Source organism: Dermacentor andersoni, chromosome 2 (genome assembly GCF_023375885.2).
Source record: "Dermacentor andersoni chromosome 2, qqDerAnde1_hic_scaffold, whole genome shotgun sequence".
Classification (NCBI taxonomy): domain Eukaryota; kingdom Metazoa; phylum Arthropoda; class Arachnida; order Ixodida; family Ixodidae; genus Dermacentor; species Dermacentor andersoni.
In genome coordinates, this window is record NC_092815.1 from 18,691,825 (window position 1) to 18,707,984 (window position 16,160).

Below are 16,160 nucleotides of genomic sequence, written 5' to 3' on the forward strand. Positions count from 1 at the left end.
AGACGCTGCCCCCCCCCCCCCCCCCCCCACAAGTGGGAGCTATGAATCACGTTTGTGCAGCCGGGGCTACAAAAAGCCGCAAATTATCTGTGGCAGACTGGGTGCTCGAAACTTTACCCCTGAGGCATTTGTTAAAAAATTAAATTATGGGGTTTTACGTGCCACAACCACTTTCTGATTATGAGGCACGCTGTTGTGGATGACTCCGGAAACTTCGACCACCTGGGGTTCTTTAACGTGCACCAAGATCTAAGTACACGGGTGTTTTCGCATTTCGCCTCCACCGAAATGCGGCCGCCGTGGCCGGGATTCGATCCCGCGACCTCGTGCTCAGCAGCCCAACACCATAGCCACTGAGCAACCACGCCCTGAGGCATTTGTGTTGCCTCGGAATTGGGAGATCCGCATGAGAGGCATTCGCGACAATTTCTGTCCAAGTGTACATGAGGCATAACTTACAATGCTAGCCAAGCCAGTGCGCTTTAGAATGACGTAATAGTTCTGCGGAAACCCGCAAGGTGGAGAGAATGACGCGTTGCCGAAAGCGACTGAAGAAAAGCTACACTAAAAAGGCTGCGATACGCTTCTGAAAAAAAGGCGAAGCGCTAAGGGGCATAACTTCCAGGCCACTACGCGGCTACTTGCTAAGTTGCTGGCATAGTAGCGGTGCACCACTCGCATTTTCAGTTCCGCTGTCCGAGATGAGCTGTTTGGACACGCACGTCCTTTTCCAAGGCTCGTGGGGCACCAAAACTAACCCTTAACTACAACGTCGAATAAATGAAAGACGCCGAGTGGTTTCGCATGTTATCACGCAACAGGTACAGGTCCTTCGCCAAAGCCGTTGAACAAAGCTGAGAGGGTATTCCGCAAGAGTCCACTTAATGGACTGTCCATTTCGGTCGCTGCTGATTGGATGCAGCTGTACGAGAGAGGAGGAGACGAGCGGCCCTAGCCAATCAGCAGCGGCCGAAATGGACAGTCCACTAGGTGGACTCTTGTAGAATACCCTCCCTGGTCGCTGTAAGTGAGATGTAAAACTCTACATTTGAATCAGAATATCATGCTTCGTTGCTTATCCTTTGCCATTCTACAACGATGATCGTTCGAAATTGCAGAGCCTCTCGGTGATCCGCCACCACTGCACATTTCTCGGCTTACAGAAAACAATAGAGACTTTTAGCTTGTACGCTATTCCGGTAAACGGGAGCGGTTTGGGCGGATTACCGGATGGTCGGGGCGTAAACGTGAGCGGTGAAGCCGCCTGGTGTTGTAGAGCTCAACCAGACAAACGCATAGCTAAAACTGCAGTAACTCACCATATCCTGCTTCGCCACTCGTGCAAATTTTTGGCGGCGGCGTAATTGTGAACACGATTACGCCACTGTCGAAAATTTACGCCAGCAGCTAAGCAGAATGTAATAATTAGCTGTGTTTGTGTGGTTGAGTTTTGCGCCACCAGCTGGCGCCACCAATCTGGCCGCTCACGTTGACGCCCCCGCTAAACCGGAAAACCGCCCGCGCTTGCCCGAGTACCGGACACGCTAAAAGTCTCTAATGTCCTCATCGTTCTGCTTGTGTCCCGTGTTTGCACGCCTGCCCTTTCAGCACCGCGGATCCTCACCGATCTGCTCGGAAATAGCGCTACGCCGGTCTAGGAGTTAGAGAGACTAGGTGCAGGCTGCCCTCAGTCCCGTTTTAGCGGCACTGTCCGATCACGACACCATTCTCCCATGCAGCTACAGTTAGTCGGAGCGTTTGACCAGGCTGACTCTCTAGGCCGGCTGTATTCAGCAGTTTATCAGCAAAATCGAGAGGACGCTCATGCTTCTACAGCGCACTGGCGCAATGCATTAGAGCTGGGAAAACGGTCGACTGTGCAAGCTCGCCCGCAGAGCCATACTACCGGAACTTCAAGATTGCTTGCCGTTGCTGCTGCACAAGCCAAACGGCAGCGTGGCCGAGAACGTCGCCGATACCACGAGTGGCGAGTCTTTGCGGAAGCTAATCCGCGGCTCGTTGAGACAGACACGTGGCGCATTGTTTGCCAACGTGCTTAGCCCCATGGACGCCGACCAGCAGCTGACAACGGCTTAACGGTCGGGTGCTCTACCACCGGCAAACCACAGCCCCTAATCTCCGAGGGAACTACGAATATCCTTATTCTACAATCTAAATGTACTAAATGGCGCTTTGTCGGCACGGTAAAATTGAACATCAATGATAGAGGTGTTTCCGAAACCTCCCCTCTGCGATCATCCAGCGTTGCTACACTCGAACTGGGCGATTTCAATATGACGCAGACTTACTACGTCGGGGAAGTGCAGCTATAGGTAATGTGGCGTTGGAGCTCACAAGCTGCACCCCTGCAAGGTGCAATAGGCCCACCGATCAGACGATGTAATAGGATCACTAAAGTCCGATGCTGCGTGAGATAATACAGACGACACCTTTGTCGTAGGGCGTTACATGAGCAAGTAACGCGAAATTTATATAGCGCGAAGACTATGCAAAACGGAACCACGCACAGTCACCACGGTAAGCTCACACCAATGCTAACGCAAGGAAGGTTAAAATACGCCATAAAATATTTCGTGGCAGTGCAATGAGTTGCTGGAAATAAACTGCGCTGGTATTCACAACGAATTAATCAGTAGGGACGGCCACTTATTCTCCGCGCTTCTTCGTTGCAGACATCCAGCTGTTCATGCAACCCAATCCCGTTTCGCCGAAGATGCAGCGACGATAAGTCAGAACCACGGGCATGCAATATATTCAGCGCCGCTTCTACAAAACGTTTGCACTGCTTCCAACATAGCCATTCATACCCAAATAAAAAAATGACAATCTTAATCTTTTAACAGTGCCATATTTACCCACGCTTTAATTTAATTCGATTTAAAACTGCAAAGCACATCCGTTCGCTGAGAAACACCGGCCAGTGAGAGTTCTTCGATGTTGGCTCCGCGAAAAATGATCAACGAACGCTCTTTCTAAAACACCCAATAGACATACAACATGATGCAGAAAAACACGAAAACTTACATTTCTTCAGAACTTTCGTCCAGATGTCCACAATCTTTCTGTGATGCGCTCGGTGATGGATGATCCATAGCGAAAGCGTCTGCACACTGTCCTGCGTATTGGTGACAGAGGTCAACTTCTTCACAAGGTTCGACTCATTTATCGACATGATGCTTGCTGTACTCTACTGATCTTCAGTTCTCGTAGTTGCGGAGAGGAAAGGTATCAAGGCATCACAACACTCTGCAGATTCACGGTGCGAAGCAATGTTCTGAGCAAGTCGCACCTCTGAAGCGGGAAGTGCGCCACTGTTACAAGCACAGCAGTCTCAACGAGGGCGCGACGGCCGGTGGGTGACACTTTGTACCAGAAACTTTTCGCTTCTTCGTTGTCGTCTCGTTCGTGGGCTGCTACGACGATATTTTAAAGTGAGCTGTGCACGGACCACTTAGCGTCTGCTAAGCCTAAGCGCAATCGCGGGGCTGCGAGGCCCCAGCGCTACTCGAACATCGTACGTTAGGAGCGGTGGGCACTAGGCTCTGTCTGCAGCGTCACTAGACCGGCAGATGGTCCGCGCTGTTCAAATCAGAGTTGCTCGGCAAAATTTCGTTTCACTCTGCGCACAAACCGTAGGTAAACAAAATGTTTGAGCTTGTTGTCGCGCTTCCAATTCCTGACGAAAACATTGCCACCATTTTGAAACTGGCAACTGAGCTCGAATGCACCCGTATGGTGGCGCATCGGCAGCATCGGTTTGGCTTGGTTTGGCCCGAAATTACAAATACTGGGTAGCGAGCGCAGAACAGCTGTAACTTAGCAGCAAAATTCAATAATTTGTAACTTTACCAGTATGTAATTTTTATTAAAACAATTTAAGTATTCTATTTTTTTTTGTTGTCAGTGGTCGTCAGATGGCTTGGTTTGATGGCAGGCTGGCCGTTGTCGGCGAAAGGAGCTAAAGCTGCAAGCAACATTGGTCCTTTCCTCCCTGGGAGCCTCTCAAAATGGTGTGTATGGCACGATCACTTTGTTCTAATCCTGTTTAATCTAAACGTGCTAAAGGGAAAAAACGCGTTAACACGATCGAATAGCTTCCAGACACACATATCGAGTGATTGGAGCTGTTGATTTTGAATCACGTTCGTTATTGCTAGCTTATTTTTGAAAGCATGGTGAGCCTTAGGCAGACGTTCTAGCAGTTTGGTTTTTGCCTTCACCGTTGTTTTGCAAGCCGGTATTGACTCGTAAATGACTTCCTTTACAGGGTCGCGTTAGGACGAAGACCGTGAAAAAGGCATCGCGCCTCATCATCGAGAAATACTATACAAAGCTTACCCTCGACTTCCACACCAACAAGCGGATTTGCGAAGAGATCGCCCAGATTCCCAGCAAAAAGTTAAAAAACAAGATTGCTGGGTAAGTGTTTTCCTCTTAGAGCTCCAGTACACTGTGATCGGCAGAGACGGCTGTGCTAAATGCCGTGGGCTTGCAATCGGCAGTGTTTGTACTGGGAACAGTGCAACAGGTGCCATTGCTATATCGGTGTCAGTAGTACACGTTCTCAATATTGGTTGCGACGAATTGATGCAAACCGTCAGCCGTAAGTTTTAATAGCGAAGGTTGTTTGTTGTAGGCTTCCGTAGATGTTAATGTTGGTTAGATCTATGTTTCGCTTCTGCGCGCGCTTCTCTTGCTAGTCTAAATTCAGTGCATGTAAACGTTCGTAACAGTGGTACTGGTCTCACCGCAGGTTTGTGACTCACCTGATGAAGCGCATTCAGCGTGGGCCTGTGCGCGGCATCTCCATCAAGCTTCAGGAAGAAGAGAGGGAGCGGAGGGACAACTATGTACCCGAGGTAGGTGACGTTTATTCCTTCGTTGCTTTTGCTTGAACCGTACTTCACAATGGCTACTGACCAAGTCAACATGCTTTGCTTGTATGTGGCCATGACTACTTAGGTCAGCTGTTTGCACGGCAATACTCTGCTCGCCTACACTAAGAAGTTCAAACTAGTGCTCTGTTGCCTTCACTGGTAGTGCATCGCGTCACTTATGTCTCGAGTCCATTTAACTGTTATGCGATAACTGCCGAGGATAGATTGCACTGATTTCAGCAGAGTTGCCATGAGTGGAGTGCTGCCAGTGCAGTGAAAAGTGGCACCTTCAGCTGGGGCCATGTTTTGTAACGGTTCGCTTTGGAACCGGTTTGCTCCCACAAGTGCCATTGGTTGGTGCTTCTTTATTGTCACACAGGTTGTCAATCGTCTGGAAGCGAACCCATTGTCTACTATAAGTGGAACCGTGGATAAGTGGTTCGTTTGAGGGTTGCGTGCGGTCACAAGCATGAAGGAAGGAAAATGATATGAGGGAGCATATTGCAATGCAATTGAAGCCAACGTGATGGCCGAACATGTGATCGCACGTCAAAGTTCGTGGTTGGTTTTAGTGTTCCCGCTCTGCAGGCAGAGCCACAGCAGGGCAGCTGAATAAGCGCGCACTGAATGAAAATTACTGGCATAGCTACTGCGAACCAAACGTCTCGGCAAATCTCGATTCTTCCTCCGCAATCTCGACACAAGAGGTCATGTGTTGGGGCCACCACCGTGGCTTCATGGAGCATTCGCTTGCCAAGGCTGGTTTCATGATGTAATGCTCCCTCCTATATTTTTCCTTGCTCCATGGTCGCGAGCATGATCTTGAGGGTTGCTATAGCAGCCGTGGCCACCTGCTAGTCTCACGCTGGGCGGTGCAACAAGAGAGATGCCAATAGTGGCTTCTTTGGTTGTGTTGCTGGCGAGCTTTGGCCAAAGATGACGACGTGATGAGAGGCAACGGTGCTATGCGTTCAACATGAGCGAAGGAGAGTTCCGAAGGCATTTTAGGTGTTCCAAAAACAGAGTGCAATGGATTTTACAACAAGCTAGAATATCAAGTACCGCAAGATTTAGCAGCTTTGACACTGCAACTTAAGTGCTGTGCACACTACTTTTTTTTTTTTCCCCACAGCTTGTTTTCAGCAGTGCGTCTGGAATGTAGAAGCTATCTGGTTGCCGCAACTGTCACTTGCATCATTACTGCCGTTGCTAGGGTCATTACGGTTGAAGGAAAAGAAAAAGGGGTGTGAGAGTTCATCTTCATGGTGCAGCAGAAAGCTGCAGTCAAGAACACTTCCTTGACTGCAGCAAGATTCACGAAGTCGTGGAATGTGTGGACGGAACTGTCCAACTATTGTAATCGGAACTCGCAATTCGGAACAATCGCAATTGTCCGCCCTAAGAAGCTCAGCCACGGCTAAACAAAATCCTATTAGAGCGGTGGCCTATACACAGTGAACCGATTTGATTGCTTAATGTATGGCGCATCACCTAGGGACATAATAAATAAATAAAACAAAATAATGCGGATAAAATTAAACCACCAGCTGTCCACGTTGGAAGCTCACAGTTATTACTGGAAATTAAATGTGCAAGTGCTCTATACAAACCAATATATTTTTTTACAAACTAGAAACACCTTCAATTTCTATATTGTCCTCAAAGTACAAACAACAATGATGACGTTACCTTGCGGCAGAACACCGGTCATTCATTGGTCCCCTTTGCGCCGCCACGTTCCACTTTCTCAGAGTGACATAACCCAGACGTAACAGCCAGAGTGAACCAGTTCCAAAGCAAACAATTACAGAATACGGCCCCTGGTCCACTTATTTCGAGTTAACTTCAGTGCCTTGTGTATCTTTGACTGTTTTGCAGAAGTTGACATATCGTAAGCCAATAGTAGCAGTGTGTGTTATACCAGTGTCACGCGTACACTTCTAATCGTGATCGGGGCTGATCGGGATTTGTACAATCGTGATCACAGGCCTGTGATCTGGTCTGCATCCTCTAGCGCAATATTCTGAAAACGTTAAAAACGAAGTGAGGGCAGCTTCATAAAAAAATGTTTAGAACCTTTTTATCAGCAATAGTAAACTGTAAAATTGAAGTATTAGAGAGTTTTAGAATAGGGGCCCCAAAGAAATAGCGTCGAAGCCACTGCGCATGCGCGAGACGCAAACTGCGTTTGGGTTTTGCATTGGGAACGCTATTTCACCAATTTAGCGGGAGCCCAAATAGCGGTCCCAAAAGCTTTGCGTCAGCAAACATGGCGGCACCCATCGAAGCGGCTGCTCTAACCTAGCACTAAACTGGGTTCGATTTGTGGTAACGCGTGAAGTTCACAAGCTAGGAGAAGTGACTGCGGTTATTGCTTTCTCTCAACTAGCGTGTGTTATGAAGATTGATTCATTAGACGCCGCTGATTCCGAATTTGATTGTGGATTTTATGGCCCGTAGGCCTAACACGGCTAAGCTTGGCTGGTGAAGGCATGTAAAGTTGGTTTGCTCAAAACTAAGTGCAACTAGTTGTTTGCTGCTTACAGAATAACCTCTAAATTGTAATTAAACGTGAATACACGCAAGTCAAAATTAATATTCCTATCATAAAATGGTATATTTTATTTAATTATTTCTAATAGCTTTTCTTTGACGCCGTAGTGGCGCTGTCACCGCAAGACGCTATCCGCAAATGTAAAACCTTATTCTAAAACTGTTCACTCCAGCGTGCCCCAACGCTAACACCCGCAAAGCTCTTTGGGGCCCCTATTCTAAAACTCTATTGTCCAAGTTTAACCGTATTTTGCAAATCTGAAGTTGTAGCCAAGGCATTTGCAGTTATGAGAGTCGCTAATGATCAGCAACCATTGTTGATTGCGATAAACGTATGTGTGACACCGGTATTACTTGGAGGATCAGTTCATGTATTGATTTATTTGTACACCACACAAAGCACATTATTATTGCATTGTGGCATCACCAACACATGCCATTTTGATGTATTTATGGAACTGTATAATTATGTACTCTTTGTGGACTTCTGTTAGTGCAATTTTTTTAAATAGATAGCATGCCTGAGAGCGTGGATGATTTACTCATACCAAATTATGTCGGCTGTGAAGTGTTGCTAATTGACCACATGTTTGCATTATAGGAAGCTGGAAGCGGTGTCGGCACAACTAAAAGAAACATGCATATATTTAAGCATGTGCTAAGCAGGACTATCTGCTACCCCAACAGCTGCTTTCCATAATTTACAAATTCCCAGTAGACTATGAGGAATGCTTGTTTGAGAAAGATGCCAATATTTTGAGCGCTACGTGTATGCTATTTCAGTTTCACCTGCATATAACCATCTCAATCATCTTGGTGGGCTCTGCCACCTGGCCGAATGAAAGCGTTCGGTCTGCCACCATCTTATAATATGTTGTGTACGGCATGATTAACCTGCTTCTATAAGCTGGCATATGCTGGCCCTGCATCAGCACTGAAGGTTTGCTGAACTGCTTAAGGTACTTGTAGCTAGACACACAATGTACCGGCTACGGGAGTTACAGCAGACACTAGTGATCATAATTGCACTTCCAAGGTGACGGCGAATGCTCGAGCTGAAGTGTGGCGCATTGGAAAAAAAGGGGGGCATGCGTGTTCTAAGCACTCTGGCTACCATGCCACAGAGGCCATATTTTGATTGGAGCGGAATGCAAGAATAGTAATGTACTATGCTTTCAGTCTACGTTAACCTAGAAAAAGAGATAAAAACTGTTTGGACTACAAGACTGCCATTCCCATTAATCAATTGCCTGTGAAACCTGTCACACAAGAAACCCTTGTAAGCATTAATACTCTTCTAATTTCATGCAGATCTCTGCCCTGGAGCAAGACGTCATTGAGGTGGACGGTGACACCATGGAGATGATGAAGGCATTGGTGAGTGCATGGGTTTACTTTGAAAGCCTGTACAAACTAAATACAAAACATGGTGTGGTTTTAAATGAAGGTAAGCTTTTAACATGTGCTCCTTTCAGTGCTCAATAAATGAAATAGCACAGTATTACAGTATTATGTGGGCCAGATGGAGTGGCACGTTACTGGAAATGTGAGGTTTGCTTGAAAAGATTGCCACTGCAGACAGGTTATACAGGGCAACACCCCCCCCCCTCTCCCTGTTCTTTCCGTTCCGGCACGCTGCTTGATACTCTGGAGTGAGCAACAACTACCCCCTACTGCATATCTCTCTTAATGTCGCATATTATGTAACTTTTCACCTTAACATGTAGATGAATAATTACAATAGCCAATGTTGACATTTACATGGGAGGTGACACTGATTTTCCATTTTTATAATTTTCTCACTTACAAAAGCTCTGTTCTTGCTATGAATAACTAATTGATTATTCATCATCATCCTATTGTGTCCATGGCAGGGCGAAGGCCTCTCCCTGCGATCTCCATTTACCCCTGTCCTGCACCAACCGATTCCAACTAGCAGCTGCAAATTTTTTAATTTCATCATCCTACCTAGTCTTCTACCATCCTCAACTGGACTTCCTTCTTTTGGCACCCATTCTGTAACCCTAATGGTCGACCGGTTATCTAACCTACACATTACGTGACCTGCCCAGCTCTATTTCTTAATGTCAATTACAATATCGGCTACCCGTGTTCTTTGATCCGCACCGCTCTCTTCCTGTCTCAACGTTACGCCTAACATTCTTCGTTCCATTGCTCCTTACGCGGTCCTTAACTTGCTTTTGAGCTTCTTTGTCAGTCTCCAAGTTTTCGCCCCATATGTTAACACCGGTAGAATGCATTGATTGTACACATTTCAGTGATAATGGTAAGCTTCCAATCAGGATCCGACAATGTCTGCCAAATGAGCATTAACCCATTTTTATTCTTCTGTAAGTTTCCTTCTCATGATCAGGGTCCCTTGTGAGTAATTGACCTATAGTCGGATACAACTTTAGAAAAAAAGGGGGCGTTTACTCCTCCGAGGCGGAGGCACACGAGCATCCACCAATGGGCGCGCACTCTGGACTAATGTCATGAGCCGGACGGCCGGTCACTGCGCCGACGGAGAAGATGGCTGGCCGCTCTTCGAAGTGGGCGAGGTCGCGTCAGCTGTGTGCTTCAGCCCCTCGTCAGAGTGAATTCCAGAACTGTTTGTGATGGTATATCATGCCAGAAATATTACTGCGAATTTACGATGCCGCATTTGTGCCGCGTGTGTTTATTATGAGCTGTGATCCGGCAAAGGAACATTGCAGCAAGCATCGCTGGCGCTGCGCTATATGCTTTGAATGAAAACAGGATCCCGCGGCGACCGCTACGAACACACATCCTGCGTGTTTGTTCCATGTTGTTTTATTTAGCTCCCGAGTGAAGTTACGACGAGAAAAGTTTTCCAAAGACTGGTGCCTACTGTTAGCGGCGGGTGTGTTCGTGTACTGTGTCATTGCCTTTTTTGTGGGACAGGGTAAAGTGATGGAGCAAAGCCATTCTCAGGAGAAATCAGAAAAGTGTGCGCGCGTGAGACAAACCTACGAGTGTCTTAACAGAAAATATTTGCAGAAGATGGCTTCAACGCAAATATTTGTCGCCGTCAACGTAGCGTGAACGATCATTGTCAGCAGTGAGATAGCCAAGCGTCTAGCGATGGTGTTCGAGCGTTGTGTAGCACCGTCAATTGATTGCTGTCCACCAGTGCTCACTGCACGCGCAAGCTGTAGAATGCATGCTGTGAAATTGTGAAAACACAAAACCAAAAAATATAATTTTTATGCTATTTAAAACCAAGAGTATTTATTTAAAACCATGTATGAAGCATTTTTGTACCTTCCTGCCTCGACCATATTCTCACCCCAGGTTTGTAATGGTTGCAATAAATGCATTGTTTTACATAAGTACTTTTTCAATAGAAACTGATTGATTTTAAGCTTGGAAAACGAGTAATGGACATGCCGTGTACATGTGAATAAGCGCAAAAGCCTTGCAGAGCTGCTCTTTCTACTTTTGTCACTTGCAATGAAGCTAAAGAGCAGACGACGGGCAGCGTTGTACAAGGCATGGGGTTTTCTGTTGCTATCCGGCATGTGATGTAGCACATGAGGGCTCTACTAAACCAGTCATCAAAATACAGAAGTCTTTATTTATACCGAGAATTACGCGTTTCAGGAGCACGATTTTTCAAGCGAGACTATTTTAGTCGCGGAGGCAATCGGCTGTTGCACTTCGGTCATCTGGGTGGGGCCTCCCCTTTTTTCTAAAGTTGTATCCGGCTATAGGTAAACGTACTCCTTCACAAACTCTAGAGGCTGACTGGCGATCCTGAACTCTTGTTCCCTTGCCTGGCTATTTATTGTTACCTTCGTCGTCTGCATATTAATCTTCAACCCCACTCTTACACTCTCTCTGTTAAGGTCCTCAATCATTTGTTGTAACTCGTCCCCAGTGTTGCTGAACAGGACAGTGTCATCTGCAAATTGAAGGTTGCCGAGATATTCACCGTTGATCCTTCCTCCTAAGCCTTCCCAGTTTAATAGCTTGAATACTTCTTTGTAGCACACAGTGAATAGCATTTTAGAGATTGTGTCTCCTTGTCTGACCCCTTTCTTGATAGGTATCTTCCTACTTGTGAAGTAAGGTAGCTGTGGAATCTCTGTAGATACTTTCCAAGATGTTCGCGTAATGTCCTGTACTCATTGATTACGTAATGCCTCTATGACTGCTGGTATCTCTACTGAATCAAATGCCTTTTCGTAATCTATGAAAACTATGTAGAGAGGCTGATTGTACTCTGGATTTCTCGATTACCTGATCGATGACATCAAAGGCACCTTATCTTGATGTATGCACACTCTTGGCACTTTATTTCAGGATAAAAAAAATGAAGCTAGCACACAATTATTACAAACGCCTAATGTGACGTAGTTCAACTTAATTTTTTTTTTAGCGTCCTTTGAACTTTGACATCTTTTACTTTAATTCATCCGTGCTCAAAAAAGGCAGCCATGCCCAAACATAAAACTCTTTTCAATTCGATAATTTAATACTTTCTTGTGACCCAACGGGGCCAGTTGAACATTTTGATATTGTGTGCCTTCCATATTCTCATACTGCTATAATTGACAAAGCAGTTTGCTTCCCTCACCGTAAAGAAATGTGAGCCTACATATGCAGTGCTGTTTCTGCCTTTGCAGGACATGGCTGGCATCTCTGGCCTGCAGACAACACCTCTGGGACCTTTCCGCGGTGGACAGCGCAACTGAGCTCATTATGAGAATAAAAATGTAAAAACAAGCAAAGTGTCTTGCTTGTCATTTTGCTTGTAGAACAAGCAAAATGTTGGGATATGCCAGCACTAATGATGCCACACTACTGTACTTACTGTTGTTAGAGGCCAACTGCAACAACTTTGGACCATAAAAAAGCCTTCTTTCAAGTAGTGTGCATATAGAGAAACCTCCATGCAAAGTTTCGTGTTTGAAATATGAGTAGATGTGCCAAGATAAGCCCACAAAAATAATGTTTTATACTAAAGTTTGAAAACACGCTCCCACTGCCACTCACAGGAAATTGACCCGAACACGGAGAATGAACTCGACTCCTCTGTGTGACCTAGGTCACACAGAGCGTTGAAATTGCTTCGAACAGTGTGGCGTCAAAGTACATATGGAGTGATGTTTCTACTGCTGCTAACACAGCTGATGTGAAGATACTGTTGACGCGGCTTCATGTTGTGTCTTTGGTGGCCTACTCTCAAGTTCAACAAAATAAATTTCTTTAAAATTCTGTTGAGCTGCCAACAGAGTGCTGAATATTGGGCCACAGTGGGATTTGTGTCATACCCACTAACCACCAGGTGCACACATCAGCTGCTTTATGCACTAGTTAAACGGCCCCTGAGACGGTTTGGACAAATTTTGTAGATGCGTAGGGTACAGCTAAAGTTAATCATTGGTACCACAATTTCTGTGAAGCGTCTCGTATTAAGAGGGCTACGGACAATTACAAGTTTCCCTATTCCATAGTCGTGCATTTTCTGTTCAACTCGTTCGCCGAGTGATTGGGGCTAAGCTCTGCATCGTGATAGCACGTCGTGTCATCAACTTCTAGTTCTCTCTGAGCGAGCGTGCGAAGCCTCTCCGAACTCTCCGCCAGCTGCTTGGTCGTCGCCCCCAAGCAAGAGCTATCGAAGCAGCGTGCATTGCAAGCGTACTGTTGCAGCGCCGAACTTGTCTGGTATTCCAGTAACCACAGGCGAGCTGGGTGTTTTGACAGATGCGTGGAGGCTTAAACTCAAGCTGATGAAGGAAATTTAGCGTAGAAGTACATGAGCGGCCTGATTGGTCTGTACAGTCCAGCCACCTGTTGGTGCAGAGCTTAACCAGCCAAACAAAGCGCTAACATTGCTCTAACCAAGTGTAAAACATTTTAAACATTTACAAAAACAATGTGTTAACAAATACACTCCTGCAAAAAATTTGCACCAGCAGCAAAGAATACATTTCGTTACTGCTACTGTGTGTGGTTGAGCTCTGTGCCACCAGGTGGCTGCACTATGCAGACCATTCACATTTGCGCTTCTGCTCGTCCTGTGAAATGGCACAGTCAAGCGGCCAGGCCCTGTCCCCTTGCGCTTGTGTTTACCCGAATGCCGGACTCTCGAAACGCTACTGTGGTAGTAATCCTCCGGTGTAAAGTGATGGCTGTAAACACACAAATCCTGGCGCCGATCGGATGGCAACAGTCCGATGCACTGCAGCCAGTCTGCTCGTCTGCTGCCTTGCAGAGGGACACGACGTCGCAGCTTGACATATTTCCAGTCGTTATGTTTGCAGCCCACAACTCAACAAAGTCGAATCATGGTGCTCGCAAAAAGGCAAAATGACACCGCCTTTGACCGCGGATCTCGTCAAAATGGAGCACGTTGTAACACAAGCAGACAACGCTTGCTGTGAGCTGGAAGTGCTTAAGCGTAATGAAAAATTGTTCTTGTGCGTTCTCTTTCTGTTACTTTCTTTTTATAGAAAGAAATTAACATTCCAACTATTACAAACAACATTTGTTCACCATATAAAGTTGGAAAAATAATTTATGACGCGCCCTGATGTAGCCAGTCTGATAGCTTGCCCTACTAACGTCATTGGGGCAAATGACATCAAATGGGTAGGGGCGGCTTAAAATTCAGCCAAGTGATGTGCTGCGATCGGCAGCAATGTACATTTTTAAAACCTTTTGATAAATTACATGCTTTGCGCGGAGCACTTGCATGCGTCAATTAATGATCAGAAGGACCTACTCTGACGACTCGGTACATTTTTACACTATTGTCAAAATCGTTTCAGGGTCCCTTTAAAGGTCGTTAATCTGAAAATTAGACAATTACCAGCCCTGCAGCTTTGCCAAGACTTTCAATAGTTCCTCGCAGCAGAGCCAAGGCTACAAGACTTGAAAGCAGATTCTTGCGTAGTGAAATGTGACCTCGGGAACCCTTTGCTTGACTAAGTGGTCTTGTCAGCAGGTGTTTAATTGGAAGCTTCTCTCAAGGCCGCAGCTGCGGTATTTTGCACAATGTTGCTTTGTTGGTAAAATATTTATTGAGGCTCTATGATACTGAAAATTGAGTTCTCCACTTGTTTGAATGAAAATTTCCAACAAATAAAAATTTTAATGCAACACAGCTGTATATACATTAATCTGCATTTAAAAACTACAAACAATTATTTGCTCTGACACTGGCTAAATTCATAACTGTAGTCAGCACAGCCACAACACTGCAGCGCACTCCCTTCTGGGTAGTGCTGTGCACTTTGCAAAATTGGCATCCACAGACTTGTGTGGTACTGTTCCAAGCTGCTCTCTTATGCAAAAGGAAAGAATAAGTCCGTTGAAAATGCCTGGAACAGTGCGTCGTCGGAGTGAATATAGAGTGATGCTTCTACCGCTGCTGTCGCAACAGCTGATCCACCGAGGTGAAGATACTGTAGACATGGCTTTATGCCGCGTCTTTGGTGGCCAACCTTCAAGCTGAACAGAATTAACTTCTTTAAAAGCGAAGCTTTGCTTTGCCACCCTCGCTGGGTTTCGTGACCGTGGGCCATGCCAGTGTTACCAGATTAGGTTCAGTTTTCAAACTTCTGTGACTACATGGACCCGCCACCGTTTCTTGCACCTTGTGACGCTGCTGTCGCTCTTTGCTCGGTCAGCACAATGCGGATGGCGTGGCAAAGTACTGTCTGCAGCTGTTTATGTGGTTTGGTAGTGTGTATACATGAGTGTTTTGCTGCAGTCTCAGTGCTTCTTGCGACAGCCTTGTGCGTGTTGGATGCCATGTGCATTTTGAGTTGACTGCCCGTACCATCAAATAATATTTGGTGACACGAATGCATTTTTATGTGTGGTTCCTGCAGCGAGAATGGGCCTTCAATGTGCAAGTCTGCTCGCAAGCGAGCAAAGCTCATGCAGGTTTGAACATTGCACTTGTGAATATGGTGCTCTGATGAAAGAAAATAGTGCTAGCTTAATTTTTCTCATGCCGAAATAAAGTGCTGAGAGTGTGTATACATCAGGAAAAGGTGGCTTGGATTTATTCCTATTTTAAAATGTGCATGGATTGGCCTGCAGACTGCTACAACTGCTAATCAGCAACTATTGGTATTTAAGAATTAATTATTTAATTACATTAATGAATGACCTAACTGTTTGGCCTGCTGACTTGTAACTGCTGATTAGTAAGAGCAATTAGTTCCAATTGTTTCATTAAACAATTATCAAGCTGGTTGGTTTGCCGACTGCTACAAATGCTGCTTAGTAGCAACTATTAGTACTCATTCATTACTTAGTTAATAATTAATTAGTACGATAAGGAAAGATTTGTGGCGCAGAGTGACAGGAAATGCAAGAGGGATAGGACACCTGGTGTCCCACCCACCTGGCGCCCTATCCTGTCCTTTGTGTGTTTCCTGTCACGATGCGCCACAAATCTTTTGTTAAAGACATGCACCAACTTGTGCAACAGTAAACTCTGATTACTACTAATCAGCTGTTGCTGATTAGTAGAGCGCAGCGGACGGCCAAGGCTGCTGGGGCTCTGGACTAAGGACTCCAACAGCGCACTCCGGGGGAGCGCAGCAGCATTATTACGGCTCAGTAAAGTTTTTCAATCAACCTGCTAAATACGAGGCTATACAAACATTAAGAAGGCGGTGGTGAAAACACTTGTTGCATTCATAAATGGTGAAGTCGGAGGGCCCGAGC

The 16,160-nt window shown here is 45.9% G+C and overlaps 2 protein-coding genes across 4 annotated transcripts in view; one reads left to right on the forward strand and one right to left on the reverse strand.

Moving 5' to 3' along the window:
- The window catches only part of LOC126542838 (uncharacterized), an 85,010-nt gene extending 81,268 nt beyond the window's left edge, over positions 1-3,742 (reverse strand). For both annotated transcript variants that reach the window (XM_050189953.3, XM_055077473.2), the window contains exon 1: positions 3,046-3,742. In XM_050189953.3, coding sequence (XP_050045910.1) covers positions 3,046-3,193 — 148 coding nt within the window. In that variant the 5' untranslated portion in view covers positions 3,194-3,742. The remainder of the gene's footprint in view (positions 1-3,045) is intronic.
- Positions 3,743-3,925: 183 nt separating this feature from the next.
- On the forward strand, positions 3,926-12,205 carry RpS17 (ribosomal protein S17). Of its 2 annotated transcripts, none has more exons than XM_050190012.3 (5): positions 3,926-4,031; positions 4,289-4,440; positions 4,775-4,880; positions 8,763-8,828; positions 12,101-12,205. In XM_050190012.3, the coding sequence occupies exons 1-5, from the start codon at positions 4,029-4,031 to the stop codon at positions 12,167-12,169; spliced, it is 396 nt and encodes a 131-aa protein (XP_050045969.1). In that variant the 5' UTR covers positions 3,926-4,028; the 3' UTR covers positions 12,170-12,205. The 2 variants fall into 2 exon arrangements, with proteins under 2 accessions (XP_050045969.1, XP_050045970.1); XM_050190013.3 differs by lacking the exon at positions 3,926-4,031 and adding an exon at positions 4,095-4,196.
- The last annotated feature ends 3,955 nt before the right edge of the window (positions 12,206-16,160 follow it).

Bases quoted from the DNA above. Each gene is read 5' to 3' on its own strand.
- RpS17 (XM_050190012.3), top strand. The intron at 4,441-4,774 runs GTAAGTGTTTTC...GTCTCACCGCAG, and splicing joins TTAAAAAACAAGATTGCTGG to GTTTGTGACTCACCTGATGA. The intron at 8,829-12,100 runs GTGAGTGCATGG...CTGCCTTTGCAG, and splicing joins TGGAGATGATGAAGGCATTG to GACATGGCTGGCATCTCTGG.